Source organism: Tauraco erythrolophus, chromosome 14 (genome assembly GCF_009769465.1).
Source record: "Tauraco erythrolophus isolate bTauEry1 chromosome 14, bTauEry1.pri, whole genome shotgun sequence".
NCBI lineage: Eukaryota > Metazoa > Chordata > Aves > Musophagiformes > Musophagidae > Tauraco > Tauraco erythrolophus.
In genome coordinates, this window is record NC_141478.1 from 13,499,828 (window position 1) to 13,512,303 (window position 12,476).

The following is a 12,476-nucleotide window of genomic DNA, read 5'->3' on the forward strand; positions in this document are numbered from 1 at the left end:
GCAGAAGGCTTTTGCTTTGAGGAAGCAATAAACTATACAAATGAGCTGATAAATAGGAAAGAGCATCTGTCACAGCAGAGATCCAGCAATTCTTTACTGATGAGAGTTTTGTAAAGCTTATTGCATACTTGAGGGAAAACTGCAGGATGCTTAGCAAGAAGTTGCTCATACATGAACTTCAGGGTAAAGAGCAAATTCAGTCTGCACTCTGCCTTCCTGAGCGTCAGGTGGGGTCTCCTTGCATTCTGCTGGAATATTGATACCTCTGTTAAGAGCCACACTGGTAAGCCTTCACTGTTCTGATTAATCTTAATAGTCTTCTTGACTGCACAACTAGTTCAAATAGTTCTTTGAGGTCTCATTTAGGAGGGTGAGCTAAATGGTAAAGGAGGTTATTTGCCTTGAAACTAGCATCTAATAGCTCATTAACTAGACAAACCTTTCTTCATCAAAATTGGACTAGAATCAAGCCGACTTCATTACAAGCAGACACATGGGTATTTTTGTATTTATTAATTTAAAACCACACAAAATATAACTGCACACAAGAACACACATCTGACATTCCAATGTCACATCTCACAAAGAAAAATCTCCTGCTGTAACTCTTTCCTTCTATTAGCAAAAATCCAATTTACAAATAGTTGTTTAACCATAAAGGCTTTAACTAATCAAACCAAGTTGAATTCCCCTTTCCAGGAATACACCATAACCACACACAGACACACACACAGACATACTTCAGAGGCAAGTTCTGCAGCCCTGACGTAGACAAAACTTCCACAGCAAACTTGCCTGTGTTTGCAAATAAGTAAATTTCTATTATGTTCATAGTTTGTAATTTACAAGCAAACTCGTTTAATATTTTTAAATACTTAAAACAAATTTCACTTGAACAAGTATTTACAAAGTCTTTACTAAAGATCGACATCCTGCATAAAGGTGACCTCAAGGATACATTGTTGCTACCATGCTACAGTTTGCACAGAAAGGGGTATAAAGGCCATTGCTAGTCTTGGAAGGCTTAAACCCTTTGTTGATTGTTGATATAGCACAGGGACATTAACCTATGGAAGGCAGAAGAGGTCATAATTTCAGTGCAATTACCCATTCATGACTTGTTTTAAGTACATCAAGATGATGAGTCCAAAAGACTTGGGTTTTGAATTATTGACTGTTTAGTTCTTTAAGAACTGATTTCAAGGGAAGTTTTCAGGCCATCACATCTGTCTTCTACTGATGATACGAAGAAGTTGCATAGGGACCTTCCTCATTCTCCTCCTCTCTAAAAAGAAAATGATCATAATCATCACATCAGGAACATACCACGTCTCAACAGCAAAACTGTAATACACATGCAGATAACCAGTTTTCCTAATGCATCAAACTAGATAGGACTGGCATTGCCTAACAGGAATGTTATGTGCAGTATACTACTGTTCACCATGTGTCTCTGGAGTTCTCATTATGTTGTTTCAAGAACAGAATGCTGAAAACAAGTAAAGCTGTGTAAGTTCAACAACATCAGAATGTATTTAGAGTTTAATCAACTATTCTTGACAATACTGTACCAAACCAGTAAGAAATATTGTAAAGGACTAACAAGTGGAGGGCATGCTGGAGCTCCAGTACTGTTGCCTTCAATTTTTTTTTAAAAAAGAGCAAGCTTAATTGTAGGTTTGTTTCAGCCTTTTGAATGGCAGGGTATGCAGATGGACCAAATGAGGCAAGAACAGGAGCAGTCCATCATAGTTGTAGCTGCATCTGTCTTGATGCTGCAAGGATATTCCTTGAGTGGACTCCTTGATGTATATTTCCTATGCATCAATTAATATTGAGAGTGATCACTTGGATTTTTCTCAGGTGAAAAGATTTGCCCACAAGTGCTATTGTTAATGCAATGACTTGATGAACCAAAGAAGTGTTGCTATTAAAAAAAAATCCTCAGGAAAATTAGTCTGCCTACTGTTTACTTGACAATATTGCCTTTAAAAAAAGTGGTTACATAAACCTATTCCAGTGCAGCATCCAGTACTAATTCAAGCATGCTAAGTTCTCCAAAGATCATTGTTTTCTACTACTGTAGCTTCAAAGTTATGTTCCTGAGAGCATAGTTGTAAAGCTGTTGCCAATTTCAGTGTTTTGGTGAGAAAGGGAAGACTTAACAGCTGCTACACTGTGAGCTTCAATGAGTTTCCATTTACTTTTAGCACTGTATGTGCCTCCAAAGGTACACTTAATTCAAATTGTCTAATAATGGTATAAGGTAAAAATGACACATTTCAATAGTATTCCAAACCCTGATAATGCAGACTTTCCCTACTAACTTCTAAACATAATTATTTATCTACAATTTACATTTCATATACTGCAACCCCCCAGAATAGAATCAGAGGAAAGAACCCTGCAAACTAACCAAGCAGCTTGAGTAACTTGCACTCATTTTCCCAGCCATTCCCTGTTCTTGGGTTCTCCAGTGAAATTATCTTCTTAAGCCAAAGACGTGATACTACTTTTGCCTTGAAACAATCTTGTCAAAAAATGGAACCTCAAAAAAGGTGTTGGACAAAACAGGTAGTTATTGCAGGGATGTGTGGTTACGGTAGTAATGAAAACAGATTTTAGCCTTTCTTACAAATGCTACATCTATTTACATTAGTGATGCTACAGACCCAGTACCAAGCATGATTCTTGAGAGCCAGATGATCTGTGTATATTTAAGTAGTATCCTCCTTTATATAATCAATTCTGCATTGCAAAATTGCCATGGAATACTGCAACTTGCAGATGCTGTTCATAATACCTGACATGACAGTAGAAGCAAACAATTACTGTTTAGTTGAATAAGCACTAAAGCACTTTGGAATTATAAATTGTCTCAAGACAATACATTTTAAAACTTTCAGAATTGAAACCTGCCAAGCTTGTGAAATTGGACTACAGGACTGTAAAATTCAACCATTAACTACTTGGCTGAAGCTAAATATTTTTAAATACATATATTCTGAAGCTCTGACATATGCCCTTCTGGGGCAATGGGTTTGTAGGCACATATGCCCAGAACATAGGCGCAAACAGCAATCTCTTGCTGGTTTGTGAGGACAGAAAACTTCTATATTTTCAGAGCTTAGACTGTCCAGTAGAGGAGAAGCTTCCTTTCTGTGCTGTACACCAAAAATTACTTTGTACTACTTAGTTTTGGTATGGTTCCTTTTTAGGAGAATAAAATGTGGCAGAGTTAGAGTAGAAAGACCTTCTTTCTCATCAAAGGCTGCCAGAATAGGCCTTTGCTTGAAAGTCTCAATATCGGAATAACATCCATCATGACATTGTAACAGCTGAACACTGGACTGAAATTAGTTGCAGTTGACTATGGTGGATTGCAGGGATGAAGATGTGGAACTGAAGAGTTAAAATAGTGATGTTATACTAGCAGGTCTTCGGACACTGAAGTAGCAAACCAGCTAGTCTAAGCTGTTTGCTTCCCTTGTGAAACAGGCACTTGGACTATGGGCTTCTGCTTGGCAATTGTCAGTAGAGGGCAGAAGACTGGCACGTGGGTCACAGCCAGCTTTGAGGGGTTCCTCTAGGTGGCAGGGACGTAAGAACCAGGCAGTAGCTATGGCTCAGGCATGCTGTAGTTGCCAGTAAGGGCTGGCAAGACCAGCTTCTAACCTTCTGTCCCAGGCTGCAGTACTAGGCTATGCGATAAGGTCTACAACATGTTACTCCAAACCAAGGTAATGGCCAGGAAATATTACTAATGTAAATCTTTAGAACTGTACACAGCAAGTACAAGTCTGTTTTGATGGCTTAAAAACAAGCCAAACTTTATATGAAATAAAATTACACAGTAGTAGCTCTGGCCTATGGCCCTCAAGCAACAACATGGCAGTGTGTCTGTTTAATGACCAAATCATTTTCTTCACTTTTAAGATGCTTAAAATAGCAAAGTGGTAAGTCACTGCAATGTTCTCCTTCAGGCAAATTAAAAAACAGCACAGCATTACAATGCTCCACAGTGCTGTCTCTTCCTGTCTGCTGTTGTCACTTTACCCAGCAGGTTACGGGAGCTGAAAGACATCTGATGCATACAGCAGCTTGCAGTAGGCCACAATAAAAAATGCTAATAACCACTCTAAGACCAAGCGCACCTGACTGAACAAGTAAACTTGAATCCAATGCTTGGATGCTTCTAGAATCCATAATTAAACAAGGCACCAACCTGGGTTCATGAGTTAATAGCTTTTGGAAGTCTGAAAATAGGATTCTCCACAGGCAGTCTCCTTTATTGAGGTATCTGTTTTCTTAGCTGATAGCCAATGATGATGAACATTCATTGGGCAAATCAACTCAATTAGTCATCAGTTTCAAATGCTTCAACACCCTCTAAGTTTAGGTCAAGGCAACTGAGCAGATGACAATATATTATTCTGTTCCAGTACTGCACACCAGCAGTCACTGAAATGCAAATGCAGAAAGATGTGACCTGTCCCAGAAGCACACTACATGGCACTAGTGTTCTAGCCTACCACAGCACCACTCTCAAATAAGTGGACTCTGTAAAGACCTTGCATTAGACCTCTGTTCAACTCTCTCATATAAAAAGCATCACTAAACTTCAGTTCGGCATCCTGAAACATGCATAACAGCATTTCGGGCAAGATGAAGTGCTACCATATTTTCTCAAACTATTACAAGTTGCTTTTCTTCCATATGTGGATAAAACTAATAAGGGGTATTCTTCCCTAATGTGCAAATATGTGAGTTCACGACATGCTAAAAACAACTATACTGATACTTTTGCATTTCTTTTGGTGCTCCCCTTCAAATTTTTGTCTATTGAACTAAGTTTAAGTGGTTGAAATAATCCCTTAAGAAATGACAGGACTCTGCTCAATATATTTGGTCCTAAAAGGCCACTTTCTTAACATGAAAAATGTGTTGCTTGCAGTTAAAATTAGAGTATGTGAAGTGAACCAGGATGATGGAGGAAGCTTTACATTAAACAAATTTACAAAAGCAAAGTACATATCTGCAGGCATAACCTCTCTCCAGCTCTCTGTGGAAAGAGAAGTGATACCAGTCCCCTTTGGCCATACATTTTATTGTCATTCAAAATGCCACCTCAGCATCACCTGCAAAGGCAATTTCTGCAGAGAATAAACAGGCCAGACAACCAGCCCAAGAGACTGCTTGTGAACAAGCTGAGGAAGCCTGTCTGAAGGACATGGGAAAATAAACACTACTGAAGTACATTCTTGCTCCAAGTCTTTCTGTACTCTCCATGGGATGCCTACATATGTGAGGGGATAACCACTGTGGCAGAGAGGTCAAAAGGTGTTGCTTTTCTCTGAGTAAAGTGTGTGTGAGCTTCTGGCTGTAGAAGAAATACTGAAGAGAAGACAGAAGTCTACCTAGGTGGATCTACAAAGTGAGAGACTGTGTAGGGGAAGGAGACAGGATAGCTTAACTGAAACTGCAACATGGAGAATATTTACACAGTTATGAGGCAATCTGGGTCAGAAGAAAAAGGCAATCATGCCTTGCTGTAACCATGCCTTGCTGTATGCAGTCAGCTTCCCTATGGGCCTTGGCTTAGTACTCTACTGGAAACTATGGGTTTGCCTAAATAGTTGCCCACTTACACAGCAAGACATCTTGGAGAATACTGGTGTTCTGGCTTTCATGGAATATTATTGCTATTGTATAAACAATGTATTGTGAGGCAGCCTTTATAACTGCCATATCAAGACATCTGCTAAAGGTATCTGGTTCATGATAATTGCATAGACTTGCTGTTGACTAATTAAAACTACACGTGGTGCCTGAGATACCACACAAAGAGGGTTCAGCTTAGACTAAAAAGCCTTTAGGATGCAATTAAGATGCTAAATACTAAAACCAGCATTTACCTGACACTATCATCTTTTAGTTTTCTGGCTGCTTGTTTGGATAACTTAATCTGCAAGTCCAACCTCTGTAGGAAGTCTTTGGCAGATAGTTCTTCTGGTGCAGTGGGCTGATTGTCAGGCTCTTGAGGACTGGGAGAAGAGCTACTTTCTTCCTGAACTGTCACTAGTCCTTCCTCACAAGAAGGGGAGCTGTCAACAGTTTCATTCTCAGGAGACTCCAGTGAATTAAGTCCATTGAACAGTAACGGTTTCTCTGATATAACGGGAATATTCAGGGTTTTCCTCAGAAATATACAGTCATTAGTGAAGAGTTTATTTGCCCTCTTTATTTGTTCCATCTGAAAAAGATAGGAAAAAGTTAAGTTATGTTTTGGCAAAGTATAAAATACTAACTTTCTCAAGTAGTACAGTAGCCTTTAGTTACAATAAATCTATATTGTCTTTACCACAGCAATGACTTCAGGAAAGGATTTTTCTGCATTCAAAATGATTCTGGAGTGTACGTTCTGTCTTAGCCTTATTAACTCAACACCCTAGCTTCTTCCTTTTATGTAGACTTGACTCCAAAAATATAGGTCTTTCTAAATTCTTGCACTACCTAAAGAAGCTTTTCTTGAACAGTCTTCCAATCTCTATGCAGGCTCACTTGAACAACTTGCCAAAGAAAAAAAAATTCTAATATAAATCCAAATTGGCAGCACTTCTGCAATAGAGTAAGGCTTAGAAGTGCTAGCAGCTGCTGTAGGTGAACTACTCTGCTAAAAAGCATGCATAATACAAACAAGGGGTGATAAGCTACCCTGAGCATTCTAGGACATGCTAGTTATGAACAGTGAGTGTCACAAGTCTTGGAAGAGTTTTACATGCCTCATCCATTGCATTTCCCCCCTAGCTGATGTAACAAATTCAGATAACAGATTCCAAACAAATTCAGGTAACAGATTCATACTTCAGATGAAGTCCTAATTTTCAGTGAGAAGCCAGGCAGTGAAAAGAATGGGGGACTCTTAAACACTTTTTAATGCAGCTGCATAGGCTAGTGGCTGCATTTGTCCAGTAAACAATCTACAGCATGATCAGCAGCAACTTTATGCATGAAATAATGCATGGTAACACCTACTATATAACTGTTAAACACTTTTTATGTAACTCTTACCAAAGTTGGTCTTACAACCTACTCATCAGTACAGATGATTTCATGACAGAAGCAAGAAGACCTCATCTTTCTTAGAGTACTAATGTACAACATCCCACTTGTTCTATACTTAATGGAATTTCTAACAGCTTCTCAGGTTGCTTTACAGGTGAACAAAAAAGCTCCCAGTAAATGTTTATACTATCTCCCTACTAAGAATGTTAAACTAAGTTCTTACACATCAAAATTTCCCTTCCGAGTCAACAGCAGCTAAACCAGCTTCCTATTTCTCAATTGCAAGCTTTAAAAAAAGCACAGAAATCAGTATCCATGATTATGTGACTTTAAGCTTTTGTTATAACCTGAACTTCTGATTTCATTAGGAAAAGTACTATGAAGTACTAGAAAAATGACCATTTTGGTGACTGCAATAAGCAGAAATTTCTAATCACTGCAGTATGGCAATGATAAATGCATTCTAAGTAAAACCCGCTTGAAAAAGCGTATAAAGGGAACTGAAAATACCTCTTGCCTGCATTAGAAGTGTTTTTCATTTTCATTACACTAAATGGAGCTAAACTGAGTAAGAATAAAAACTAAGTCTTGTAATAATAGCAGTCTTACTGCTAGTATAACTGTCCAGGAAAAGATGAGCACTCTAAGCACTAGCGACTCCCTGCTTCAAAGTCTGAAGTATCTTGAGTTCAGTTCCCAGATGATGAAAAAGCTGCTCTACCACCTTATCCTTGTCAGTCTTAAAACTCTTTTAAACTTTGTTCTGCCACTACTTGGAGTCCTTCCCAATTGCAAAAGAAAAGACCATCATTAAGAGAGAACTGGGTTAACATGCTTAGGCATTTCCTACAGTGAACATACTAGCAGGGGAAGCTGCCTAAAACAAAGAGGTAGTGGTGGAAATGTCAGTCTGTCTTAGCTGTGCAGATGCGAGACTGTGCAGCCACTTGTAGCACTGGAATAAGCTCCTGCATGCAATGTAGACCCGTACTGCGTGGTAAGAGTACCTGCTGCAGTGCCATTATAGATCTGGTGTCCTGTATGGATGCATTTGCTTGGGTCCTGGAAGCCTGATGATATCTTACTCCCTAAAAATAGAGAACATTCCCTCTAGAAAGGCTAGGTGTATGGGGAAGTGGTGAAAACAGTACAGTAAAGCTCAGCAGTAACCTATTTCTACATTAAATAGACAAAATGGTATTTTCTACTTAAAGACAAGCCCAACCTGTTGCTGCAGATGGCTAAGATGATGAAATGATTAGATTTAATTCCTTTCAAAAGCTACATAACTAACATGGTGTCAGATAGTAAGTTACTACAAGTAAGAGAAGCTGATTACTCTTCCAGTTCCTGAAGCTTGGAAATGACTTTCAGTTAGCCTTACACAGTATAGAGGGTAAGTTCTCTCCCGTGCTGAGCACCATCTGAAAGGCATAAAGGAAGCTTTGCCTGACTTAGTAATGAGATGTACAATGGCCATCAGATGCTAGTCTAAATGTTAATTGTCAAAATCTCTAAAAGTCATTTGTTTTGAGTATCAAAATGTTTAAAATGCTAGCTGGAGCTTTTCTCTAAAAATACAATACAAACGCTGAAAACTGAGATCTCTGCTACAGAGGAGTTGAAAGGTGATGCTTCAGTAACTGATAAATAATGCACTGTACTGCTATTCTCCAGCCTACTTCACTGTAACTTTACCATTGGTTGTTTCTTCCTAAAATACCTTTTAAATACTATTTTGTGGCATTTGGAAGACTCTGAACCTCTGCACTGAGTAACAATGAAATGGGAAATACTTGGTTCTAAAAAGAATATCCCTCACAGCCTTGAGCAGGTTACTTTGTGTGTAATACACTGCTCCTTCTACAACTCAATATGACTCACACCTTCATGGAGAGCAGGATTTAACACTAGTTTTCTTAGCGCTAGGAAAACTGAACTAATTTGTTAGCTACAGACCTATAACAGTGAAAGCAGGTGCTACAGCCTTTGCTCTTAATGCTTAACTGAAGCTGCACTAATGCATAAACTGGTGCTGAACTAATCCAGCAAAACTGCTTCTACTGACAATGAAACAAATAGTCCTCTTCCTTCTCTCATCAAATGAGATACCTCTTGTGATGGAAAACAGCACTCCAACTGAACCAGAAGTATGATACTAAACATAAGCTCCCAGAGTAATTTACCCAACAGTGTTCCAAGGAAGATCTAATGAACATGAGCCACACAGGATTAATATACACTACCTGGGGCAGAGGACTGAAGGGCAGAGGATGAGGCCAAACAAAGCACACTGATCTCTCTTGCCCAACATGGTATTTTCATCCATCTTTAACTGCCTATGCTGGGTCATGCCAAGGAAGGGACTGGACAACAAGCTTCTTGCTGCAAAGTAACTCCCAGTGAGGAAAACCACAGAGGGAAACTTCTAAAAACAGTAATACTGGAGGCAGTGGCAGGCAAAGATAATTCTAATGTTCCCATTAGAGCAACTCTCTCTTCTAGCAAAGTATCTAGGATGCAGGAAGCAAATGTAATGACTCTTCAGAGGGAGTCAGTCCCTGTCATTGTGTGAACATGTAAGACTCTTCCTTTTGCCAAAAGCAAACATGTTTGCATATGTCCCTGCCCTCGGCTGAAACCCATTACAGCAGAAACACAATGGCTGATTTCAGCCACCTTGGCACTGCTCTTAAGGACACTGCATGTCAGTTTAACCTTTCTCAATTGAAGCCTGTAATGATGCAGCTCCAGTTTCTTAAGCAGAATACTAGCAACACTAAATCAAATAACAAATGAGATGTTTAAAAAAAACTTCAGTAGTTATACTTTAAAAGCATCATTTGCCAAGCAAAAGCTTATTAAACTCATACTATGAACAAAGTTTATGGCTCATAAATTAAACCTATTTTTCCAGACTGTACAGGCTTGATCCACAACTTCACTTTAGGTGAAAGGGATTTGTAAAGTGTTTAGAAATGCCTTTTTCTAGAAAACTACTATTTTTGTAATCTTCGTACATTTTTAACTTACTGCAGTAAGCATATACACTTCTGAATGAAAAACAACATAGCTAAATCATGTACGCCAGAGAATTTTTATCCACTATGGAAAGTGATGTCAAAAATAAAAATTTAAACAAATCCAATGATCAGATCACTTTGCTTTGCCTCCATAGTAAGCAAAACTTTGTTTTAATGTGGACCAATGTAAATCAAAAATGCCACTAATCCTGTTGCCAACAAGATTTGGTCAAAAGTGACTTAATCCTTCTTAAGGGAAGAGAAATAGACTTTTAGCCCTTTTCACAACAAAGGCTGAATGCTCTTGGAAGTTGCTGGAAGGCTTTAGATTTTTCAGAACCAGACAACAAAAGGAAACTCATTTTAGGCAGCACCTATCCATTTGGAACTGCACTGTACCTTCTCTGGAAAAAGCCCAACTGGAAGGTGCTTTTTGTGGCTAATGTGAAAGTGACATTGTCTACTAGTGCCATGCTGTTAGCTATGCTCACCAGGTGGTTGGCCCAAGCAATTTTCCATGCTGGGGCTACTGAAGCTGCATATAGGCATGTCAGTTGGCAGCTCACTGGGCCTGAAATAAGCTGGAATGAAGGCAGGATAGGTGAGTTCTGCTCTGTGGAGAATGGTAGGGTGTCAGGGCCTGCTGGTAGACACTGTTGGATTCTGCATGTCTTAGGCTGGCATAAGCCTTTCAACATTTTCCACAGAAACTTTTTTCACTATAAGAAGAGAGCAGAAAAGTAGCAACACTTTCAAGTCAGTTGTAAATGACCTCTAGGCTGGTGGACAGATGACAATGGGAGAATTTTTAGCCCTGAAGCTACTCGAAGAAGCTCGCTCTTCTTGTCACAGCCTATGTGTCAACCTCAAAATCATGATTCTTTTCAACATAAGTTTAATTACGTTGGTTTTTCTAATCTGAAGTGAGTGTAGTGGTGAACTGTCACGTGAGCACGGGTTTACTTGGTGGGAGCAAGTACATCTCCCTTCTTGGAGGCCACCAGCCAGTCCTGTGAACCCAGCACTTGCCAGTTCACTTGCCAGTTTCCAGCCTGTGCTGGAGAAGGCTGTGTGCCTTACCTCGGGCAGTGTGAGCTTCGGCCACTTACCGTGAGAAGTGGGTGCTGACCCCTCCAAGCAGGTCACGGGATTCAGATGTCAGCATTTTCACTAGTGAAACTAAAACTAGCACTGTACCCACGGTAAGAACCGAACCTTCTGCCCGGTGTGGGTAAGAAACGCTCTATGGGACAGCGTCATTCTGTAATTTCTCGGCTGTTTTTCACTTCCAGTGCTGCTTCCTCTTCTCGCTCCGTTACTTTCAGGGCCTAACAACTGCGCGCCGCCGTTACGGGAGCCAGCCGCCGCTATCGGCCCCGCAGCCCCCGGGGCTGAGACCCTCCCCGGCTCGCCCCGCCACCCGTCTGACTCCCCGGGCCGGCAGGCCGCCCCGGCGGCGCTCGCCTTACCGTGACGCCGTACTTGAGGGCGATGCCCTGCAGCGTGTCCCCGGCGCTGAGCCGGTGCTCCACGTAGCGCTCGGCCAGCGGCGCCGCCACGCTCGCTGTGCTGCCGTACGAGCGGGCCTTGGTGTGGGCCAGCCGCTGCGACAGCTCGGCCTCCGACTCCGGCCCGCCCGGCGGCTCCTCCCGCAGCGACTCGGCCATGCTCCCGCCGCTCTTCAGCGACCGCGGCTCCGGGCCGGCTCCGCAGCCGCCCCCTCCCCCCCGGGCATGGCCCGCCGCCCCCGCCCCCCCGGCACCGCCCGCGCGCCGGCGGCAGCGGCGGAGGCTCCGGCCGGTCTCGCGGCAGGCCCGCCGCGCGTGCGCCGCCGCCGGCAGCGGGAGAAGGCGCACGCGCGGGGAGCAGCGCGCGTGCCCACTGAACGGCGCGCGTGCGCCGGGGCTGCTGCGCGCGGCCCGGGGGCGGCCGGCCGTGGGCCCGTGTGGCTGCTAGCCGAGCTGGCAAAGAATTGGCGTTTTCCTAGAAAAAGAGTTACCAAGCGAAGCTGTGAGCCTTTTCCCTGCGCTTCCGCAGAAACCCCTTCCCGCTCGGTCATGTGCAGGGTCGGGAGCGCGGGGCGGGGACAGTAAACGCGGCAGTGTCGTCTGTCCGCCGGGATTTATTAGTCGCTCGTCAAGAAAGAGAGAGACATGTCTTTGTCAGCATCGGTAGTGCCCAAACTGGCTGAGGTCTCAACAGCCACCAATACCCTCTGCTTGCTCCTTCCTAACCCCTGAAAAATCACCTCTTACTGGCGTGATGCATACTGGGGACCCAGCACAAGGACACGTTAGTCTGACTGACAAGGAATGACGTTGGGCATAAGCGCACAAATAGAAGTGGAGTAATTATACTGGATTTATCAGAATAGTAAGAAATGAGAAA

The 12,476-nt window shown here is 42.0% G+C and overlaps 1 protein-coding gene across 1 annotated transcript; it reads right to left on the reverse strand.

The window, feature by feature from the left end:
• Positions 1-492: 492 nt before the first annotated feature.
• LYSMD2 (LysM domain containing 2) lies at positions 493-11,755 on the reverse strand. The gene is made up of 3 exons (XM_086620288.1): positions 11,558-11,755; positions 5,916-6,253; positions 493-1,285 (listed from the first exon to the last, which is right to left on the reverse strand). The coding sequence occupies exons 1-3, from the start codon at positions 11,753-11,755 to the stop codon at positions 1,234-1,236; spliced, it is 588 nt and encodes a 195-aa protein (XP_086476414.1). The 3' UTR covers positions 493-1,233.
• Positions 11,756-12,476: the final 721 nt, after the last annotated feature.

Excerpts from the sequence above, each read along its gene's own strand:
- LYSMD2 (XM_086620288.1), bottom strand. The coding sequence starts at position 11,755 with ATGGCCGAGTCGCTGCGGGAGGAGCCGCCGGGCGGGCCGGAGTCGGAG. Across the intron at positions 6,254-11,557 it reads CCCTCAAGTACGGCGTCACG|ATGGAACAAATAAAGAGGGC; the intron begins GTAAGGCGAGCG and ends TATCTTTTTCAG. Across the intron at positions 1,286-5,915 it reads CTAAAAGATGATAGTGTCAG|AGAGGAGGAGAATGAGGAAG; the intron begins GTAAATGCTGGT and ends TTTTCTTTTTAG.